Source organism: Tachyglossus aculeatus, chromosome 24, assembly GCF_015852505.1.
Source record: "Tachyglossus aculeatus isolate mTacAcu1 chromosome 24, mTacAcu1.pri, whole genome shotgun sequence".
Taxonomy (NCBI): domain Eukaryota; kingdom Metazoa; phylum Chordata; class Mammalia; order Monotremata; family Tachyglossidae; genus Tachyglossus; species Tachyglossus aculeatus.
The window spans coordinates 24,805,257-24,828,891 of NC_052089.1; the positions used below are offsets into that span (position 1 = coordinate 24,805,257).

At 48.2% G+C, this 23,635-nt stretch overlaps 2 protein-coding genes across 6 annotated transcripts in view; one reads left to right on the forward strand and one right to left on the reverse strand.

Moving 5' to 3' along the window:
• The first annotated feature begins 716 nt into the window (after positions 1-716).
• On the forward strand, positions 717-18,975 carry TMEM50B (transmembrane protein 50B). Of its 5 annotated transcripts, none has more exons than XM_038766375.1 (8): positions 717-871; positions 3,799-3,940; positions 6,776-6,915; positions 11,867-11,979; positions 15,801-15,868; positions 16,453-16,545; positions 17,446-17,503; positions 18,121-18,975. In XM_038766375.1, the coding sequence occupies exons 3-8, from the start codon at positions 6,817-6,819 to the stop codon at positions 18,158-18,160; spliced, it is 471 nt and encodes a 156-aa protein (XP_038622303.1). In that variant the 5' UTR covers positions 717-871; positions 3,799-3,940; positions 6,776-6,816; the 3' UTR covers positions 18,161-18,975. The 5 variants fall into 5 exon arrangements, with proteins under 5 accessions (XP_038622303.1, XP_038622304.1, XP_038622302.1 ...); XM_038766376.1 differs by lacking the exon at positions 3,799-3,940 and adding an exon at positions 4,016-4,161; XM_038766374.1 differs by lacking the exon at positions 3,799-3,940.
• A 2,489-nt stretch (positions 18,976-21,464) lies between these two features.
• Positions 21,465-23,635, reverse strand: part of IFNGR2 (interferon gamma receptor 2) — a 44,672-nt gene continuing 42,501 nt past the window's right edge. The window contains exons 13-14 of the mRNA XM_038766170.1: positions 22,804-22,961; positions 21,465-21,970 (exon numbers count right to left, since the gene is read on the reverse strand). Coding sequence (XP_038622098.1) covers positions 21,821-21,970; positions 22,804-22,961 — 308 coding nt within the window. The 3' untranslated portion in view covers positions 21,465-21,820. The remainder of the gene's footprint in view (positions 21,971-22,803; positions 22,962-23,635) is intronic.

Consider the following 23,635-nt stretch of genomic DNA (forward strand, 5'->3'; position numbering starts at 1 on the left):
TCACTTCACTTCCCTGAGCCTCAGTTCCCTCATCTGTAAAATGGGGATTAAGACTGTGAGCCCCACAGGGGACAACCTGGTCACTCTGTGTCCTCCCCAGCGCTTAGAACAGTGCTTTGCACATAGCACTTAAATGCCAACATTATTATTATTATTAAATACGAATGAATGAATCAATCAATCAATCATATTTATTGAGCGCTTACTATGTGCAGAGCACTGTACTAAGCGCTTGGGAAGTACAAATTGGCAACACATAGAGACAGTCCCTACCCAACAGTGGGCTCACAGTCTAAAAGGGGATGGATGGATGGATGGATGGATGGATGGATGGATGGATGGATGGATGGATGGATGGATGGATGAATGAATGAATGAATGAATGAATGAATGAATGAATGAATGAATGAATGAATGAATGAATGAATGAATGAATGAATGAATGAATGAATGAATGGAAAGAGACGGGGCCAAGGCCCCCTCAGGGCAAACGCCTCAGCCGCCGAGGCCCGCCTCCTGCCCCGGGATTGGTCGCCGCCGGACGCGCGCCCCGCCCATCATCGCTTCTCGGCCTGCGATTGGTCGGCGCCTCACACAAGCCCCGCCCCCCGCGCTCGCGCCTCGCGCGCCGCCCTCTGAGGGAATTGGCGGGCGGCGCGCGCCCTGGCCGTTGGAGGAGGAGGAGGAGGAGGAAGGGGAGGACGACGACCACCATCATCATCATCACCACCATCATCACCACCACCACCATTATCACCACCACCACGAGGAGGAAGAGGAGGTGAAGGAGACACACCAACCCCACTCACCCACCACCATCAGGGCCGCCTCAGCGACGGTTGCCAGGGCCAGGGCCTCGGCGGGCAGGAGGGTGAGAATCTCGCGAGAGTTGTGGAGGAGGAGGAGGCAGCCCGAGGACCGGCAGCCATTAGCCGGTTGCCAGGGGACCCCCCTCAGTGACACCTGTGTCTACTGATGGCATTTCTTTTTATTTATTTATTTTTTTAATGGCATTTATTAAGCGCTTACTATGTACAAAGCACCGTTCTAAGCGCTGGGGGAGGTTACAAGGTGATCAGGTTGTCCCACGGGGGGCTCACAGTCTTCACCCCCATTTTACAGATGAGGGAACTGAGGCCCAGAGATATGATGGCATTTATTAAGCGCTTACTATGTACAAAGCACCGTTCTAAGCGCTGGGGGAGGTTACAGGGCGACCAGGTTGTCCCACGGGGGGCTCACAGTCTTCACCCCCATTTTACAGATGAGGGAACTGAGGCCCAGAGATATGATGGCATTTATTAAGCGCTTACTAGGTGCAAAGCACCGTTCTAAGCGCTGGGGGAGGTTACAAGGTGATCAGGTTATCCCACGGGGGGCTCAGAGTCTTAATCCCCATTTTACAGATGAGGTAACTGAGGCCCAGAGAAGTGAAGTGACTGGCCCAAAGTCACACAGCTGACAAGTGGTGGAGCCGGGATTTGAACCCGTGACCTCCGACTCCAAAGTCCGTGCTCTTTCCATTGAGCCACGCTGCTTCTCTAAGCATTATTAAGCGCTTACTATGTGCAAAGCACTATTCTAAGCGCTGTATATTTGTTTGTACAGATTTATCACTCCATTTATTTTACTTGGACAGATTTGCGGTTCTGTTTATTGTGTTAATGATGTGCCTCTGGCTTTAATTTTGTTTGTTCTGACGACACCAGTCCACATGTTTGGTTCGCCCCCTTCTAGACTGTGAGCCCACTGTTATAATAATAATAATAATGATATTAGTCGTTCAATGCTTACTATAATAATGATGGCATTTATTAAGCACTTACTATGTACAAAGTACTGTTCTAAGCTCTGGGGAGGTTACAAGGTGATCAGGTTGTCCCACGGGGGGCTCACAGTCTTCATCCCCATTTTACAGATGAGGTAACAGAGGCCCAGAGAAGTGAAGTGACTGGCCCAAAGTTACACAGCTGACAAGTGGTGGAGCTGGGATTTGAACCCATGACCTCTGACTCCAAAGTCCGTGCTCTTTCCATTGAGCCACGCTGCTTCTCTAAGCACTATTAAGCGCTTACTATGTACATAGCTCTGTTCTAAACGCTGTATGTTTGTACAGATTTATCACTCCATTTATTTTACTTGGACATATTTACGGTTCTGTTTATTGTGTTAATGATGTGCCTCTGGCTTTAATTTTGTTTGTTCTGACGACTTGACACCAGTCCACATGTTTGGTTCGCCCCCTTCTAGACTGAGCCCACTGTTATAATAATAATAATAATAATAATAATAATAATAATAGTAGTCGTTCAGCGCTTACTATAATAATGATGGCATTAAGCACTTACTATGTACAAAGCACTGTTTTAAGCACTGGGGAGGTTACAGGGTGATCAGGTTGTCCCTTGGGGGGCTCACAGTCTTAACCCCCATTTTACAGATGAGGTAACTGAGGCCCAGAGAAGTGAAGTGACTTACCCAAAGTCACACAGCTGACAAGTGGTGGAGCCGGGATTAGAACCCACGACCTCCGACTCCCAAGCGCAGGCTCTTTCCACTGAGTCACGCTGATTCTCCTATATATAATTCTACTTATCTATTCTGATGGTGACGCCTGTCTACTTGTTTTGTTCTGTTGTCTGTCTCCCCGCACTAGACTGTGAGCCCGTTGTTGGGGAGGGATTGTCTCCGTCTGTTGCCCAATTGTACTTTCCAAGCGCTTAGTACAGTCCTCTGCACACAGGAAGCGCTCAATAAATACGACAGTGAATGAATGACCCAACTGAGACCCCTTTTCCTCCGCTCCCCCTCCCTTCTGCCTCACCTCTACTCCCTCCTCAAATCCGCCAAAACAGTCACTCTTCCCCCCACCCCCCAAAGCCCTACCGAAGGCGCACCTCCTCCAGGAGGCCTTCCCAGACTAAGCCCCCCCTTATCCTCAGCTCCCCCCCCATCGCCCCGACTCCCACCCCGCCCCACAGCACTGGTGTATATTTGTATAAAGCTATGATTCTATTTATATATATTGATGCCATTTTACTTGTTTTGATGTCTTTTCCTCCCCCCTTTTAGACTGTAAGCCCGTTGTGTGCAGGGATTGTCTCTCTCTATTGCTGAATTGTACTTTCCAAGAGCTTAGTACGAATACGATTGAATGAATGATTTGTTTCCCCTTTCTCCCCCCATCACATATGTGTTTATATGTGAGAAGCAGCGTGGGTCAGTGGAAAGAACTCATTCATTCATTCATTCAATCGTATTTATTGAGCGCTTACTGTGTGCAGAGCACTGCACTAAGCGCTTGGGAAGTACAAGCTGGCAACATAGAGAGACGGACCCTACCCAACAGCGGGCTCAGGCTTGGGAGTCAGAGGTCGTGGGTTCTAATCCCGACTCCACCGCTTGTCAGCTGTGTGACTTTGGGCAAGTCACTTCACTTCTCTGGGCCTCAGTGACCTCATCTGCAAAATGGGGATTAAAACTGTGAGCCCCATGTGGGACAACCTGGCCACCTTGTATCCCCCCTCCCAGCGCTTAAAACAGTGCTTTGCACATAGTAAGCGCTTAACAAATACCATCATTATTATTGTTATATGTATATATAATTATATTTATATTGATGCCTGTTTACTTGTTTTGATGTCCTCCCCCCTCCCCACCCCACCGTAAGCCCGTTGTGTGTAGGGATTGTCTCTCTTTATTGTTGAATTGTACTTTCCAAGCTCTTGGTATAGTCCTGTGCATACAGTAAGCACTCAATAAATAAGATTGAGTGAATGAGTACTGTTGGCTTGCCAGCCCCGGCCCAACCCCCACGAGCCTACTGTAATGGAGAGGCCCCCAAAGAGACGCCCCAGGACTCCAGAAAAGGAGACCGATTTGCAGAAATCAGCGGAAAGGCCGCCAAGTGTCAGGAGCGAAGCCTTCCACGAGTAATGGGGTGCGTTTTTATTGCCTGGACAAGTTCATTTGTAGATAAGTGCCCTTTTTCGGCTCGCCTTCCTTATTCCCCAAGGTTCTCAGCAAGCCATGAAATCACCTGCCTTTCTGCCCGCTCGCTGATGGCTCTTGGAGGAAAATTGTGCCTGTTCTGCATTCATGTGATCTACTTACTTGAAGTGCTGTGCAGACCTCTCTAGACTGCAAGGTCGAGGAAGAATAGTAAGCGCTCAATAAATACGATTGATGATGAGAGAAGAGCAAATGGGTTTGAGCTAGCCCCAGGCATCAGGGACTTAGAATAGCCAGGGAGGAGAAAGGACTTGTGGCTTTGTTTTTGCAGGTAGTTTTGAGTTTCTCAAATTCCGTGGCAACAGGTTGGTGTAGAAAAAGTGGGCCCCACCATTGATTTTTCTCTGTTACCTTTTGGGAGCTTAGTGAGTGAATGGAGTTGGATAATAATAACAATGATAGTATTTGTTAAACGCTTACTGTGTGCCAGGCACTGTACTAAGCACTGGGGTGGATACAAGCCAATCTGGATGGACACAGTCCTTGTCCCACGTAGGCCTCATAGTTTTAATCTCCATTTTACAGGTGAGGTAACTTAGGCTCAGATAGGTTAAGTGACTCACCCAAGGTCATGCAGCAGAAAAGTGGTGGAGCTGGGATTGTTCAGTGTGGCCAATTTGTCTTCCTGAAGAGAAGGTTTTTATAACGGTGGTGACCATTATTTTTGAGTTCCAGTCGATCAATCAATCGTACCTGAGTGCTTACTATGTACCGAACACTGTACTAAACTCTAGATAAAGCACAGTATAACAGAGTTGGTAGACACGTTCCTTGCTCACAATAAGCTTACATTCTAGAGGGGGAGACAGACATTAATATCAATAAATAAATTAAGGTTATATACATGAATACTGTGGGGCAGAGGGAGGGGCAGATAAAGGGTGCAAATCCAAGTTCAGGGGCAATGTAGAAGGGAGTGGGAGACCAGGAAATGGCTTAGTGGAGAAAGGCTTCTTGGAGGAGGTGTGATATATAACCAGTATCCCAGAGACTTTTTTTTCCCTGTGGGGATGCAGAGTTGATGCATAGGGGAGAATGTTTGCTTTCTATTTAATCTCTTCTTTTTCTCCAACTTTCTGTTAGCAGTCATCCTTTAATGACAGAGAGAGGCCTCCCTTTCTGCAGTTTCCTTTTTAACACAAATGTTATTCATTGAGCATTACCTTGTGTAGAGCATTGTACCAAGTGCTTGCGAGAGTACAACAGAGCTGTTGGTAGACGTAAACCCGGCCCATGGGGAACGTAGTCTAGAAGGGGAGACAGATGTTAAAATCATTACAATTAGGGGACAGGGCAGAGAATAAGGAAATGGTCTGGGGGTGGAGTGACTGAATACTTAAAGATACACACCCAAGTACTTTGGGGGTATAGAGGGGAGTCAGAATAAGGTGAGGAATTGAGAACTTGGTCAGGAAAGGCCTTTTGGTGGAGATGGGGGTAATAAATTAGGACTTTGAAAATGAGGAGCCTGGTGGTCCATCAGTTACTAATGGGGTAGGTTGTTCATTCGTTCATTCAATCGTACTTATTGAGCGCTTACTGTGTGCAGAGCACTGTTCCAGACCAGAGCGAGAACTTGGGGGGTGGTGGTGAGACAGACAGGACAAGATGCAATGAGTAGATTGGTGTTAGAGGAATGAATTGAGCCAGCTGGGTTGATTGTAGTAAATCAGCAAAGTAGGAAGGGGTGGGGAATGCTGTACATTATTGATTGATATTGGATTATTACAAAATTTGACAGGAATGCCTCTCCAGATGTTCAGGGATCCAGGCTCCTTGCCTCCGGGTTCTGCTGATATAAGGAAATAAATGAAATGAGACAACTAAAGTCAAAACCACTCAGTGAAATCAACACAGATTGATCAAGGAAATGTATTCTGACTTGGTGGCACTAAAAGTTTGCATTTAAATTGTTTTATCTCCTACACTCCCATCCTCAGTGTTTTATTTGCCCACCTTCCCACTTCATTATTGGCTAGCTTCTTTGGGCCAGGTTGGTTATAAAATCATCCTCATCAATGGCATTTGAGTGCTTACTGTGTGCAGAGCACTGTACTAAGCCCTGGAAATGTGCAGTACAACAGAGTTGGTAGACAGGTTCTCCGACCACAACGAGTTTAGTCAGAGGGGGATTACAGTCTAGAGGAGGAGATTTATTGACAGTTGTATGGCAGAGAACATTTTTGCTAAAATAATCTAACATATTTGTTTTCATCTTGTAAAAATTTGGGGGGCCCCAATTGTAATAATACCTGGCATATTTATTACTCTATTTATCTATTTATTTATTTATTTTACTTGTACATTTCTATCCTACTTATTTTATTTTGTTGGTATGTTTGGTTCTGTTCTCTGTCTCCCCCTTTTAGACTGTGAGCCCACTGTTGGGTAGGGACTGTCTCTATGTGATGCCAATTTGTACTTCCCAAGCGCTTAGTACAGTGCTCTGCACATAGTAAGCGCTCAATAAATACGATTGATTGATTGATTGATTAATAACCGCTAGAGAAAATTAATAGTATTTATTGAACACCTGTTGTGAGTAGAGATTTGTACTAGTGGGACATTTAAAAATGGATAACATTTTTGTTCTCCCTAGCCAAAAACACCCTGGCTAAAATGGTAAAACACAAATCCATTTCTATTTAGAGCATCTGAGAGAGAGCAGTTTCAGAATCCACCATTGGAGAAAATCAGATGCTTTTTAAAAAAATAAATGTTTGCATTCTAGCACGAATTTGACTTTTCTCCTCTCTGTTTCTAGGATTTGGCAGCTCATGAAAAATCCACCGAGTTGACTCCGAAATGGCCGGCTTCCTAGATAACTTCCGATGTCCAGAATGTGAATGCATCGACTGGAGTGAGAGGAGAAATGCAGTTGCTTCTGTGGTAGCAGGGGTACTGGTAAGTCTGCAGAGAGGAAACTTGCTAAATGTCAGGGCACTGATATCAGTAAGGCAATCAGTGGTATTTACTGAGTGCTTACTATGTGCAGAGCACTATACTAGGCACTTGGGAGAGGACAGTACAACAGTTGGTAGACCCGTTCTCTGCTCACAATGAGTTTACAGCCTAGAGGGGGAGACGGACATTAATTTAATTAATTTATAATATATTATAAATATGTACGTAAGTGCTGTGGGGCTGAGAGTGGGTCGAATACCAAACCCCCAAAGGTCACAGTTTCAAATGCATAGATTCATTCAATCATTCATTCAGTCGTATTTATTGAGCGCTTACTGTGTGCAGAGCACTGTACTAAGCGCTTGATGCCGAAGGGAGAGGGAGCTGGGGAGAAAGAGGGCTCAGTTGGGGCAGGCCTCTTGGAGGAGTTGTGACCTTAATGAGACTTGGATGACGCGGAGAATGGTGGTCTGGTGTACATGGAGGGAGAAGGAGATCCTGGTCAGAGGGAGGATGCAGTTAAAGGGTCCGTGGCGAGATGGATGAGATGGGAGCACAGTGAGAAAGCTGGTTGTAGAGGAGCAAAGTGTGCGGGGGCTGTGCCGTAATAGATCAGAGAGGTAAGGTAGGAGGGGGCAAGCTGATTTTTAAAGTTTTAAAGCAACTGTCTGTTTGAAGAGGTGGATGGGTAGCTTTTGGAGGTTCTTGAGGAGTAGGGAAAGGTGGACTCGATGGGTTTTTTTAGAAAAATGATCTGGGCAGCAGAGCATAGTATTGCCAGGGGTGGGGAGAGATGGGAGACAGGGAGGTCAGCGAGGAGGCAGATGCAGTAGTATTTGTGTCTCTGTTTCCTTCCAGATGATTGACTTAGGAAGGGGAAATACCACCACAGAATTCCATAGCTTGGCATCATTGTATTCCAAAGGATCTATTTAGATGTATTGCTAGTGTCTAAATTCCCCAATGGTGTAAAGCTGGGGTCAGCAATTCCTGGGGCGAGTGCCAGGAAGAGGCCCACCAAGCCCTTCTAAGTGGGCACCGATGCCCACCTCAGGGGTGGCGATGCCATGTCCGGTAAGGAATGCCCCATCTGGAACCCTGTGCCACGGGCCGAACGCCTCCTCTCTTCTCTAACAGCACCTTTGGGGGGCTTCCTGGCGGCAGTGGGGGAGGGCAGGTGAATGAGCTGGCTCAGCGCCCAATTCCTCCATTCGGGCCTGGGAGTCCGAAGGTCATGGGTTCTAATCCCTGCTCCACCACTTGTCTGCCGTGTGGCCTTGGCCAAGTCGTTTCACTTCTCTGTGCCTCGGTTCCCTCATCTGTAAAATGGGGATTGTGACTGGGAGCCCTATGTGGGACAGGGACTGCGTCCAACCCAATTTGCTTGTACCCACCCCAGCGCTTGGTACAGTCACTGACACATCAATCATTCGTATTTATTGAGCGCTTACTGTGCGCAGAGCACTGTACTAAGCGCTTGGGAAGTACAAGTTGGCAACATATAGAGACAGTCCCTACCCAACAGTGGGCTCACAGTCTAGAAGCGTTTAACAAATAGTAAGCATTTAACACATAGTAAGCGTTTAACAAATGCTGCAGTTATTATTATAGTTTTTATTATTGTTACCTAGTTTCTGTGAACAGTTTATCAAAAAATGGAGACTGTCTCAGTTGCCATACTGAAGCGTAGAGTGGCGAGGGGGCCGGAGGTGGCTTGAACCACTGGATTTTAGCAAGGCTCAGCTCGTGGGTAGGGTTTTGCCGAAGAATGGCCCAGGATCACAGCTGCGGCCCCTTTCATGTTTAGCAAGCCAGGGATTCGGTGCTTGCCCTTGAGGCCAGATGGAGCCCGCCCCCGGGGTTTTAGTAGTCAGGCCTGTGGTAGATGGAGAGACCCCGGATTAGGTGGGAGCCGGGCTTGGAGAGACCCCGGATTAGATGGGAGCCGGGCTTGGAGAGACCCTGGGTTAGACCAGAGCCGGGCTGGAGAGACTCTGGGTTAGACGGGAGCCTGGCCGGAGACGGTGAAATAGGCCCCATGAATCCGTTGCTTTTGGCTCCAACCTCTAGTCCCTGAGGCCCCAGAGCGTTTTAGCCCCTGAGCACCAAGTCGAAACAACCTTGGCAGTGGTGGGATGGGTCTTCCCACAAGACCTCCTTGCTTTCATCTTTGATAACAGGAGCATTGCGAAGCAGCAGGCCTAGTGGATAGAACGTGGGCCTCGGAGTCCGAAGGACCTGGGTTCTAATCCTAGCTCCGCCCCTTGTCTGTTGTGTGACCCTTGGGCGGGTCACTTAGTTTCTCTGTACCCCAGTTACCTCATCCGTAAAACAGGGATTAAAACTGTGAGCTCCGTGGAGTCCTTTTAGACTGTGAGCCCACTGTTGGGTAGGGACTGTCTCTATATGTTGCCAATTTGTACTTCCCAAGCGCTTAGTACAGTGCTCCGCACATAGTAAGCGCTCAATAAATACGATTGATGATAAATACGATTGATGATGATGATGGAGGACATGGACTGTGTCCAGTCCGATTTGCTCGTATCCACCCCAGTCCTTAGTACAGTGCATAGGAAGCACTTAAATACCGCCATCACTGTTACTTTTTTATTATTATCATCATCACTTATGTACATATCTATAATTTATTTATATTATAATAATGATGATGGTATTTGTTAAGCGCCTACTAAGTGCCAAGCACTGGGGTAGATACAAGATAATCAGGTTGTCCCACGATGGGCTCACAGTCTTAATCCCCATTTTACAGATGAGGTCACTGAGGCACAGAGAAGTTAAGTGACTTGCCCAAGGTCCCACAGCAAAGTGTGCTGCTTGTTACCTCCCTTGTTACCTCCCCAGTGCTTAGAACAGTGCTTTGCACATAGTAAGCGCTTAATAAATGCCATCATCATCAAGTGGTGGAGGCGGATTAGAACCCACAACCTCTGACTCCCAAGCCCGTGTTCTTTCCACTAAGCCACGCTGCTTCATGTCTGCCCCCACCTCTAAACTGTAACTCTGACTGGTCCTACCAACTTGGTAATATTGTACTCTTCCAAGCGCTTAGTCCAGGAAGAGTTCAGTAAATATGATGGATTGATAGATTGACAGAGCAGGACTCTGACATTCATCTCGCCTTCAAGGGATGAACCATTGAGTGTGTGTACACTCAGCACCCAGGCCAGCCTTTGACCTCAGGCGTAGGCATTTCCTCCTTTCCCTCGGGTATTTTTTTTTACCTGTCAGCTGTGCTGGATTTTGAGGATATCAAGGAGTACCCCAAGACCACTAGTGAGCCCTGCCTTTCAATTAGGTTTGGTTTTTTCCTGCCACTGCACTCTCCCAAGGCCCCGGTACTGTGCTCTGGCCAGAGTAAGTGCTCAGTAAGTGCATTTGATTTGAACTTGCCTTGATGATTTGGGAGCAAGCTTTAGAGAGGGTTATCTGATTCAGTTGCAGTTCTGTTGTACCTTCTTTAACCAGCCTGGTGAATAATTTAAATATATACATTTCACCAGCTGGTCACAATTACACCAAGAGCAGGGACACGGGTCCCTCTTCCCCCTCACTCCTAGGAGACCTTTCACAAATGGACTTGTCCCGTTACACCCGTGCTGGTGATGTGGAACTGATCTGAATAAATCTTCACTAGGTCAGATTCATTAATTCATTGTCGTATTTATTATATATATGTATATATGTTTGTACATATTTTTTACTCTATTTTATTTGTATTTTTATTTTACTTTATTTGTACATATCTATTTTGTTCTCTGTCTCCCCCTTTTAGACTGTGAGCCCACTGTTGAGTAGGGACTGTCTCTATATGTTGCCAATTTGTACTTCCCAAGCGCTTAGTACAGTGCTCTGCACATAGTAAGCGCTCAATAAATACGATTGATGATGATGATGATGATGATTAAGCGCTTACTGTGTGCAGTGCACTGTATTAAGCACTTGGGAAAGTACAGTGCAACAATAAACAGTGACATTTCCTGCCCACAGTTGGGGGCGGTGGGAGGAAGGGGGGCACAGGGGAAGAGTGTTTGAACCAGAGCCCTTGGACTTTGCCCAAATCTGGGCTAGTTTGCCTCAAAAATGAGCAGAATTTATTTTCATCTTAAAGTTTGTGGGTTTTTTTTAAAAAAAAGTTGCCTCTAGGGAGGGTGTTGAGCAGAACCTTACTCCTTGGCGTCATCTCCCAAAGTTATTTCAAATGGGTGTGGCTTTTTCAGACTGTTTACTAAGGGTATTGTGAGTGAGTTCCCCTTCTGAGATAAGAAATATAGCTCAGTCTGAGCTTTGGGCAGACTTTATAACCTGGTCAAATAGTGAGTTGCATTTAATATTCATATTATCTTCCAGTTTAAAGGAATGAATGTAGGTTCCAATTGGTAAGAGGAAGTAAAATTGGCCATTTCAAAATCTAGGTCTAGGTTCAATAACCAGGTCCATAAATGGTGAGTTGTTAATGCTGAGCCAACACTATTACAAAATTCGGGGTTTGTGATCACTTCTCTTTTTCCCACCACTTACCACTGGCTGGAGCAGTTCCATCTGTGATTTGAAATGGATTCCTTCGTTAAAGCATCTAGCTGATCTGTGTGAGAGTTTTTCACGTAAAGTCTGCTTTAGTTTTTTATGCTCTTGAAAGACGTTTTTTCCCGCAGTGGCGAAGGTTATGTTTTTAAAAAGAGAAAGCATGAATGCCTGGGGCAGTCTTAGTTGATGTACATGACGTATTTGTGTGTTCCTCTTGTTGACAAGGACAGCGGTCAGTAAGGTGGGCAGCCCTGAACCTTTCACCTGTAGCGTATCCCACCCCAAAAGCCACCCAGTTGAAATTGCTGTTCATTTACTTTTGGGACGGAAGGTGTGTTGGACCTGGAGATCCTATTGGTGGGAACTTAAGGGTTCACATCATTTTGTAATTTGGGTGTCTCTCCAGTTTTTTACAGGTTGGTGGATAATGATCGATGCAGCTGTTGTCTATCCCAAACCGGAACAGATGAATCACGCTTTCCACACCTGCGGAGTGTTTTCCACTTTGGCGTTCTTCATGTAAGACTGGAGATAAGGCACCCGCCCTCCCCGCCCCAACCTTCTCTTCTCTCAAAATGAAGGCTGTGAAGGTGTTTTTTGTTTTTTTAGGTCAACTATTACTCAAACTTTCAGAAATAACTTGGGTGCAGCTAAAGGACTAAATTTTATTTTCTGAGATGATTTCTATTGCAGGTTAACTTTCAGCCATGAGATATGGCAGCCATTGTATCCACTCAGATGACACCTTGACCAGACTTACATTAAGTGGGGAGCATAGCTGGGTCCCCAAGGGTAGTTGTCAGTGTGGCCCAGGGTTAGCCTAGGGGGACTGGTTTTAATCTAGTCTTGAGCAGACGAGATGGCGTGTCCTTCGAAGAAAATTCCAAGTGAAAAACTGCTTGTTCGTTTTGTTACTTCTCAAGTGCTTATTACAGCGAATATCACCAGTGAGCACTGAAGTAGTACTACAGTGGCTACTCCTGTGGTTGATTTGGAAAAACCGTCTTACTAAAAAGAAGAAAATTCCCACCCACAAGTGCCAAATAGTGCCCTGGGGAGGAAGAACCCCAGGTAGAGGGTGGGGAAAGACTGGCCAGGCGCAGGATGGCAGGGAAAATATGGGAATGTCAGTCAGTCATTCCTGGGAAGGTAGTCAGCTCAGGAGTTGGTGGGTGAGGAGAGGAGCCATGGGAAGGGTGACTTTATCTTATTATTATTATTATTATTATTATTAAGAAGCAGCGTGGCTCAGTGAAAAGAGCCCGGGCTTTGGAGTCAGAGGTCATGAGTTCAAACCCCGGCTCCGCCAATTGTCAGCTGTGTGACTTTGGGCAAGTCACTTAACTTCTCTGTGCCTCAGTTCCCTCATCTGTAAAATGAGGATTAAGACTGTGAGCCCCCCTTGGGACAACCTGATCACCTTGTAACCCCCCTCAGCGCTTAGAACAGTGCTTTGCACATAGTAAGCACTTAATAAATGTCATTATTATTATTATTAATAATGGTATTTGTTAACCAGGCACTGTACTAAGTGCTGGGATAGTGCTGGGACCTGATCACCTTGTAACCCCCCCAGCACTTAGAACAGTGCTTTGCACATAGCAAGCGCTTAATAAATGCCATTATTATTATTATACAAGATAAACAGGTTGGACACAGTCCGTGTCCCTTTTGGTGCTCATAGATGAGGTAACTGAAGCACAGAGAAGTGAAGTGACTTGCCCGAGGTCAGTCAGCAGACAAAATGGCAGAGTCGGGATTAGAATCCGGATCCTCTGACTCGTAGGCCTATGCACAGTCCACGAGGCCATACTGCTGCTCTTCTTTCCCAGTGTTTCCCGTTCTCCCCTTCAGGCACTCCGCATTGCTCAGACCCTTAGTGGGTCGCCCCCAGAAGAGAGCGAATGTTCCAGAGGAAGGGCATAGGAGATCGTCTGGGTGGAAAAGGTTTCAGGAATTGGGGTGGTTTTGCTTTGAAAAGAGAAGATCATCATCATCATCATCAATCGTATTTATTGAGTGCTTACTATGTGCAGAGCACTGTACTGAGCGCTTGGGAAGTACAAATTGGCAACATATAGAGACAGTCCCTACCCAACATTGGGCTCACAGTCTAAAAGGGGGAGACAGAGAACAAAACCAAACATACTAACAAAATAAAATAAATAGAATAAAGATCTAGGGTTGATTTACAAAATGTGCTAAAGTCTCTGCAAAAGCAGAGGCAGTACACGCCTGGCTGTTGTGGCCATTCCTAGACCGGATTCGGTGTGCTCTCAAAGTCCCTTCTTAGAGGCGGAATCCTGTGAGCCTCTCCCAAGCATCAAAGCAATAAACTAGTTTCTGGTTCGTGGGACGCAGATACGCCCTACTCAGATTCCAGCAAATTTCCAGAACGGGCAAGCCAACTGTTAACCTTGACTAGAATTTCCATTGACCCCAAGCCAGCCACAGGTGGAGAAAATGCATTCCTGTCCGAGCCACCCGACTGGGATGACTTTACTTCCTCGTTCTCCGGCCTCCCAGAGCCAAAGTAGGAGAGGGCTTAAAGGGAGAGGACAAATTCTGGTTTTGGTATTTTTACGGTATTTAAGCACTTGCTCTGGGCCAGGCAGTGTACTAAGCACTGGGGCAAGCTAGTCAGGTTGGGCACGGTCCCTGTCCCACAGTCTAAATCCCCATTTTACAGTTGAGGTAATGGAGGCACAGAGAAGTTAAGCGACTTGCCCAAAGTCGCAAAGTAGACAGGGGTGGAGCTGGGATTGGAACCCACATCCTTCCGATTTCCAGGCTCATGCTCTGTCCTCTAGGTCACGCCTCTTCCCTCTGTTGGGCCAGGATTGCCAGGCCTGTCCACGAAGCCCGTGAACCCGACCAAGAATTCTCCTCACAAGTATGGGGACTGGAAGTTTTTGAGGCTAATGTAAACCGTTTGTTAGTCTGTGTAGGATCCGTGCTGTTTGGAAATGGGTTTTGGCAAGCTTCGGGGAAATGTAGTCCCGTGCAGAGTTTAATAATAATAATAATGGCATTTATTAAGCGCTTACTATGTGCAAAGCACTGTTCTAAGTGCTGGGGAGGTTACAAGGTGATCAGGTTGTCCCACGGTGGGGCTCACAGTCTTAATCCCCATTTTACAGATGAGGTAACCAAGGCACAGAGAAGTGAAGTGACTTGCCCAAAGTCACACAGCTGACAGTTGGCGGAGCCGGGATTTGAACCCATGATCTCTGACTCCAAAGCCGTGCTCTTTCCACTGAGCCACGCTGCTCAGGGGGCTCTCAGTCAGGACACATGGGCCTGGCTGGGCTGACTTCAGGCATCAGCGGTTAAGGGCTCACTTCCTGAATCTCTTTCTCTGACCTTGTTCCACAGGGTGTTTTTTTGCTTCAGTTTTACATACTTTAACAAGCTGCAGGTTTTTTCCCCCCCTAAAAATAACTATTTCTGTTAGAAACATAAACTAGAAAAGGTATATAGATAGTATTGTATGTTGTGCAAATGTTTCCTTAGTGGGGACTGCTTGTTAAAGTCCGTTGAACGTGTTTCTTGGCTTTATTTTCAAGGAGAGAGGCTCACACTTCTGTAGCCTACACCCCATTGTTCTAGTATTTTTCCCTCCAGGGTGACTTCTAGATGAGCTGTTCTCCCTCTTGCCCTGGCGGTACTCATCTCTTGGTGCAGTAACTGATTTTCCTAAAACTTCTTAAAGAAGGAGACCAGCTCTAAATGGCATTTAATGACCGGGCCCGAAGTTACTGGAACCAGTCCCAGGAAAAACTGAATTATCTGGAGTTGGCGAAGAGAAAGACATCTTGTAAATGAAGCCAGGGATTCCCCTCTCTCACCAGCGAGCATGCAGATGTGGAGGGTGGTGGGGCGGTCCTGAGCTGGGAGGCTGAGGGTGTGCCAGAGGGGGCTGGAAAAGCAAATTCCTGGCAACTGAGAAGTCAGAGGATGGTGGTGTATGTTTGGTGAGGGGGTAGGGGCACCTTTCTGCCTCTGTTACTCACTGGTTTCAGCTACAGGGCAGGAATGAGTACCTCCCTGTGCATCATGATGACTTTGGGTTAACATAATAAAGTACTGATTGCCTTCGTCCTCTTACTTAAATGGGATACCTCCCCATCCCACCATTTTAATGCTTAAAAATGGTCAAAAAGAAGCAGGGGGAGGACAAGAACAGTCCCTTCACCAACTAGGTAAAAAGGAGGATTCCTTTAGGTGAGCAAATGTGCCTTCAAAAGCATCCTCCCCAGAACAAAGAAGGGTTGGGATAGACTCTCCTTCTAGCCCCCATTCTTCTTGAACGGGCTTTTCCATCTTGCCTTTTGTTACAGGATCAACGCCGTGTCAAACGCCCAGGTGAGAGGGGACAGCTACGGCGATGGCTGCTTAGGAAGGACAGGTAAGAAGACCTCACCTCCGTTGGCCGGGTCCCCGCAAATGGACAGAAAGAATCCAACCTTGAAATTCTTACGGAGAAGGTACAGGGCCCAGATTTTTGTTTTTTCTGGCCCCTGGTCAACTTTTTAGAATTCCCTATTACCCCCTTTTTTTAAGGCCTGGTTTAAATATTCTCTAGAAAGTTCCAGCACCTCTCTCAGGTCAGATTTTCCCATTTCTGGTTCTCCCTCAGCACTGGAGTGCATCACATTCCACATTTTTAGAAAAATCTGTTTGTCCAGTGTGTCAGTCAGCTACTTTGGGCGTTCAGCGGCCAATTTTAAAGACGATGGAGCTAAGGGCTAGGAGCTCCACAGTAGTGCACTACTGCACTCCATAATCTGGGGTTCAGCAGGAAGGTGGCCCTCGGTTGCCGGGCCCTGCAGAAGTGAGGGGCTGTTTGAAGAGCATCACACAGCCCCCCACATCCTTGTTCTGCCCAGCCTGTTGGAGAGAAAGGTTGCTCTTCGAATGGGAGCGGCCCAAAATGGTTGGGAAACATGGTGGATTGCAGATCACTCCCCAGCTCTCTCTCCTTCCCTGCAGGGGCCCGTGTCTGGCTCTTCATTGGTTTCATGCTGATGTTTGGTTCCCTCATCGCTTCAATGTGGATCCTTTTTGGCGCCTATGTAACCCAAAGTAGGTGTTGTACTGGGGTCCTGCAGAGGGAGGGAGTAGACAGTTTAGTCGGTGAGTGGCATGGTTCCTTAGCCTCCAAGGAAGGTGATATGTTGCCAATTTGTACTTCCCAAGCGCTTAGTACAGTGCTCTGCACATAGTAAGCGCTCAATAAATACGATTGATGATGGTGACATCCAGAACACCCCCCAGCCCGCTTCTTGGCTTTACTGCTGTAAAGGGGAGAGGGAGTCTTACCCAGTGGTACTTTCCCGATTGATTATCCATGGAGTGGATCACTCTGCTCCTCTGACCAGCCTCCCGCCCTTTTGGAAGTCTCACTACTCACTACTTGAGAAGCAGCGCGGCTCAGTGGAAAGAGCCCGGGCTTTGGAGTCAGAGGTCATCATCATCATCATCATCATCAATCGTATTTATTGAGCACTTACTGTGTGCAGAGCACTGTACTAAGCGCTTGGGAAGTACAAATTGGCAACATATAGAGACAGTCCCTACCCAACAGTGGGCTCACAGTCTAAAAGGGGGAGACAGAGAACAAAACCAAACATACTAACAAAATAAAATAAATAGAATAGATATGTACAAGTAAAATAAATAAATAAATGGTCATGGGTCATGGATTCAAATCCCGGCTCCGCCAATTGTCAGCTGTGTGACTTTGGGCAAGTCACTTAACTTCTCTGGGCCTCAGTTACCTCATCTGTAAAATGGAGATGAAGACTGTGAGCCCCCCCGTGGGACAACCTGATCACCTTGTAACCTCCCCAGTGCTTAGAACAGCGCTTTGCACATAGTAAGCGCTTAATAAATGCCATTATTATTATTATTATTATTATTATTACTCCGTTAACATGCCTTCCCAAACCTAACTGAAGCCCTCTTCACTTTCCTCTCTTGCAGATATAAGCGTCTATCCAGGCCTGGCTGTGTTTTTCCAAAATGCGCTGATATTTTTTAGGTAAGAATCAAATGTTTGCACTCATAAAAGGTGCCAACCTGTTTGGGTTGTAGGGTAGGTAGGAGGTGCTGAGGTGAAGTATAGCTTGGCTTAGTGGATAGAGCTCGGGCCTGGGAGTGCGAAGTTCGTGGGTGCTAATCCCGGCTCTGCCACTTGTTTGCTGTGTGCCCTTGGACAAGTGACTTCACTTCTCTGGTGCTCAGTTCCCTCATCTGTAAAATGGGGATTGAGACTGTGAGCCCCACGTGGGACAGGGACTGCGTCAGATCCGATTTGCTTGTGTCCACCCCAGCGCTTAGTAAGGTGTCCCACAGACGGTAAGCACTTAACAAATACCACAATTATTATTACCTTGCTATTCCCCTTGAGCAAGTGTGGTAGATGTTTGCTGTGGATTAAGAATAGTTACTGACAGGGGACCTACTGTCCCCCACATTGTAGCCAGTGTGCTTTCTGTACAAATGCTGACACGGGAGAAAAAGGTATCTTGTGTCCGGCTGACGTGAACCTCAGGTGGCCTGTTCTCTCTAAAATGAGGCTCAGCAAGCATGGGGGCTGAAGAGGAGCTACTACGTTGCATTCTGAATGCCAACCGATGTGTTTCCATCTCTCTACAGTACCCTAATCTACAAGTTTGGAAGACTAGAAGAATTATGAGCGGAAACATAGTTTACCTTGAACTTCCTTCAGCTAGATCAGTCCCTTTCTCATTTGCCCAGACCTCTAGAGTAGACTGTACTTCCCATGGTGGAGTTCACCTTTGTTGCGATCGAAGTCTTCTAGTAGCTCTCCACAGCTTCTGTCCTCTTCTGCATTGAACATATTGTGAATATGTATAATATGGCTGTATATATCATAGATAAATGTCCATTTTTTTTATTATGTAGCCGTAAGACTCCATCTAGGAGCTTGTCACGTTACCCACCATGTTAACGAGCCAACTGGGTTGGGATAAGCGCTGCTTAATTTCATAGCGAAAGGTGCTGATGACCTGAAACCAGCACTGACTGAGCCATTCCGAAGGGCCAGAAACGGGCTTTCGGCCCAGAGTAGAAGCTCGAGTGCGTCGGGAAAAAAACATTACTTTAAAACTAAGCACAAGAAGCTGAGCCATCGCACTGGGCTTGACGTCAGGGAGATAGGGCTTATTTCCGCGTGTCCTGGAGCGAGCACCCGCCCAGAGCTGGAAAAGCCCCACACCTGCTTTGGTGAGATGCAGCCAGTTTGGGCTTTCAAAATGGATGGTGATAGGAAAGCGCAACTCCCACGTCCTCCCCGCAAGTGTTTTTTTTCCGCACAGACAGTGAAGCACAGCGTGGAAGCGTGCGCCCCGGTCCGGACCCGACCCGATTAAGTGCTGCTTTCCTCCGGAAACTCCCCGTGGCTATCTGTTCACTGTTGAACCCAGGCCCCCCAAACTGTCAGCTGTCCGCTCCACTTGGGCTGCAATAAAAAACGGTTTCTTAACTGCCCTGGTTCCATTTCATGGAAGGATACACAGCTGCCATCTCTACCCACTCCCACGTGACGGCTGCACATTTGGAGCAGTTCAAGGGCAAAGTTGGCACAATGGCCTCACTCCCTCTGGCCTGGCTCTTTTTTTAAAAAAAAAAAGCAATAGTGGGCCTGAATCACTTTGAATAGCTAATAGTCACTGCTTAAAGCTGCATTAGAAGTTGGGGGACACAGTGCTCCCACAGTAAAGCATAGGATGGGGGCAAAGGGCTACTCACCTTTGCCAAGGCTCATCTTCCTTGGCGTGATCTGGAGCAGGGCAGTGCCAGTCACCCGCTTGTCACTTATAACCTGGCCGTGAGGTGACACCTAGTCCTCAAGGCACAAGGAAGAGAACCCATGGTCTGCCGGTAGCATTCCTAGTCCTTGGCCCAGTTCACTCTAAGATAAAAGTATCCATCTTCACCCTCACGCGGCACAGCAGAAAGCAGCCACCGTGGTTAAAAAGAAAAAAATAAAATCGGTGGAAAAGGCCAAGGACAGACTTCTTTAGTCTTGACTGGTTGCAGAATTGCCCCAGATCTCTTCAGGACCTAATACCGTTTTGTTGGAAAAAGCACACACTTCTGTCAATCATTTTGATTCTGCGTGCGATTACCTTCTCAAACCACCCGCAACCGTTCGGAAACTACCCAAGCAAAAACATCGAGGGCCCCAGGTGGGACAAAGATTGTGTGCAATTTGTTTCTCTCTCATATAGACAAGTATTGAATATAATCATTATAAAATAGCCCTCAGAGTTATACAATGTGCAAAATGGTCACATAATCCAGTTCGGTATTAATTACGTAAGTAGCATTACTGTTACCCAACAACGGTTCCTCCTTGAGTCAGCAGAAGGGTTCCCATTAAAAGGGCAGGAAGGAAGGGAGCTCCCTTGTTATCAGAAAGGGGGAAAACAATCTAAACCCACTGTGGGGAACATCTGAACCCACCAGGTTACTGAAATGCACCCGACTGGTTTCCTTCAGGGCAGAAAGCTGTGGAGAGGGAAGGGCTAAGGGGGACATACATAAACCCCTCCCTACTCACGCATATTATTTTTGGTTTTTTTTGCCTCGGGGCAAAATCACTAGACTGTTCATCAGAGGCCTCACTGGTGCTGCAAATTTTAGAAATTTCTTGTTGCACGTGTCAGCATTTAAGTGAGTAGGGCCCCAGCTATGCTGCTGCTTAAATTAATGACTACTGTGGGAATCTGAGAAGAAAGGTAAGCTAATGATCCAGATCTCAGCCCTTAGTCATTTATTTGCTAAACAGAGGCTGGGATTTCCTCCCCTAGGGCTATTGTGAAATCTGCCTCTGCCATAGCCCCCTCATCTGTCTTGGGGCCAAGGGCACCTTTACAAAAGCCATCTGAACTGGACTAAAATGTTTCCCATTATTGGCACACACTACCTTGGACCCCAAACCAGCCTTTGCCCCGGGATGCTCAATGCTCATCATTACCTTAGATGAACCTGCTCACCAACCAGGTCAGAGCCAGGGTGAGGGGCAGAAGGAACGGGGGTGACCTCAACCCAGAATCTGCTGCCGGAGGTTAAATTCACAGATGTTATCACATCTGTGATTCACAGGGCAGTTATCCGGGTGACCTAGTAGCCGTGTTCTGAGCTGCCTTTTTATGCCGGAGCTCAACCAAGCCCTTGTTGCCCACTGCAAGCAGTGCAGCATTTCCTGTTATTGAGTATCAACCCTAGCGTTCTGGTACATAAGCGCTTAACAAATACCACGATCATCGCATCATCGACCCAGGCCAGGCATTTCCTCTGGAAACAGGGCAGAGGAGCCCTGATGGGACTGCCAAGCCTATATTTGCTGCAGGGGGAAGCACCCATGACTGAACAGTTACATCTTCACTTTGGGAGGAAAAGGGAGCAGCCTGCAATGTTGGAGCCCAACAGAAGTCACTTTGCCAACTCTCCTGACCCCGCTCTGCCAGGTGAACGCCAGTCAGGGGCAGGGGTTTTCACTCAAAGGACCCCAGAGCATCTAGCACACCCGAGGCCTAGCACCCGCCTGAGAGAAACGTGCCCAAACAACCTCCCAACACAGATTTAAATAAACTCATTTCACTTGCACCTGCCCTGCGATGAGGGCTGCCCTGTGACCATACTTGGGGTAACTGCCAGCAGAAACCCGCTGCAAGCTCAGTGGTCACTACAATGTTCCAACGCAGCCTGGCAAGACACGGATCATCTCCCGCAGGCCCGGTTGGCCTCAGCCGGATATAACGCAGACAGCCCCATTCCTGTTGAACCCGAGAACGGCTTAGTCGCTCCATGCCATCCCTTCACTCTCCCAAGGATGAAGCTCCTCCCTCCTTCACTCCCACCCAAAGGCTTTTAAACCCAAACCCCGCTCCCAACCGTGTGTTAGGAGAGACCTTCAGGAGACAGAAAAGAGCAATAAAAGGATTTTGCTCCCAAGTGGCTCAGCCAACAGGTTTCCTTGCTAAATTTTTATTCTTAAATTATAAAAGTGTTCCGGGATTCAGCAAGGACTCCCAGGTCGCTGGTCTGGGGAGCCGGGGTGCGTGCGTGGTTCTCCTTCCGTGCTGTCTTAGTGTTTAGGGTCCCCAGGGTGCGGGGGCCAGAAATCATGCATCAAGGAGGGTCGCCGCAGAAACGATTCAGAGCTCGGGTCATTCAGCTGAAACGTCATTTAGGCCAAATGATCACATGAAGATGCTCCCAAGTCATCCCTGCGGCCTGGGCGAGGAGATCCAACGGGGCAGAGACTGTCCAAAAAGGGGTGCCACCGGGAGGCGATCCCTCACCCGGGGGGGTCCCGGGAAGAGGGTCAGCAGCTTTCCGGCCCCTGCTCCGCTCTGCCGGTCTCTTGGTGGTCATCAGCCCACGACAAGACGGACACCGAATCCCAGGACCCTTCGGCGGCAGCGGAGTTCTGCATCAGCTCCTCCCAAATGGGCGGCTTGGGGTCCTTCAGGTACTGGGGAAGAGGCAGAAGCACAGTCAAGGTCATGGTTTGGGGAACAGCCTCAGGTCCACTAGTCAAGCAAGCTCAGGGGCCCCCCAGGCCGCCCCCCGGGACTCCCACTCTAATGGACGGTAACAGTTGAGCTGCAGGGCAGCAGGGCCGGCCCTGGCAGGCTTCCTAAAAACCTTCTGGAGGACAGGGACTTTCCAGTCTGAAATTCCTCCTATACTGAGTCACTGCCTGAGCCAGAGAGTCTTATGTCTTCTAAGAGGCTTCTCTCTGAGGCTTGAAGAGCAGGGACAGCATGGCTTGGGGAGGCAGAGAGCAGCGGGTCCGGCTGAATCGCCCAAACTTGGACCAGGGCAGAGTGTGGCTTTGGCCCACCCTTGGGGAGCCCAGCCAGAGAAGCAACAGATGCTGCTGGCCTTCCTCCTCCCGCCGCTTACCAAGCTGGACCCGGACCCCAGCCGACCCCCTCGACCTGGCAAACCACTTCAGGGTGGAATTCTGCTCCAGGAGGATTTCATCTCGCTTCTGACCCTCCCCCAGGAAGGCCAGGGGACCATTTGACAAGAGATGGGTCACTGGGTCACTTTCCCTCCAGACCACCAGATGATGGACTGTGGACGAGGAAGCCTCTGTGCTTTCCCCACCCTAGGAGAGAGGGAGGACCCTCTGGCCCCCACACCACCCAGACCCCGGGTGGGGGGCGTTCCATCCAGACGGGAAAGGAAGCCCCTCCTGGCTCCCCTTTCCTCCAAACCCCGGGGCCATCTCCTCTCCCTCCTTCCCCAGGGGCAGGGAAGCGGCACTGGTGACCCCCGTCCCCACCAGCCGAGCCCTACCTCTTCGATCTGGGAGGGGATGGTGGGGGGCGTCTGGAACCAGTACTTGATGAGGCCACGCGAATGCCGCACCAGCAGGAAGCAGCCGAAGGCCAGGGTCACCATGGCTAACAGGGCCCCCAGGAAGATGAAGAAGGCATACTGGGCTCTGGTCATGGCTGTGGGCGGAACGAGAGATGGGTCACAATCCCCGGCATCAGCGCCGGCCCCGGTCCAGGGATCGGCTACTTTCCCTTCGAAGGAGAGGGCACTGGAGTGCGAAAAACATGGCACTGCCCTCTGAGCACTGCACATGTGTGGGCAAACATATACAACGCATAGAGACACCCTCAAATCAGCACTTTTAATGGCTGGCAGCAACTACCACCCCCAGCTCTGCCTCATCACTTCCCCACCCCCACCCACGTCAAGGGGGGGCTCCAAATTCCTTGGTCACCAACAGCGTCAGGATGTCGAAACCCTGTCCCTAGAGCTCTAGATGGCTAGTTCATTCATTCATTCACATTTATATCATATATTTATGTGTACTAAGCGCTTGGGAAAGTACAATACGACGATAAAGAGTGACAGTCTTATCCCCTCTAGACTGTAAGCCCTTTATGAGCAGGGAGTGGGGCTGCTAATTGTGGTATTTGTTAAGTGCCAGGCACTGTACTAAACACTGGGGTGGATATAAGCAAATTGGGTTGGACACAGTCCCTGTCCCGCAGGGGACTCACAGGCTCAATCCCCGTTTTACAGATGAGGTAGCTGAGGCACAGAAAAGTGAAGTGACTTGCCTAAGGCCACACAGCAGACAAGCGGCGGAGCTGGGATTAGAACCCACGACCTT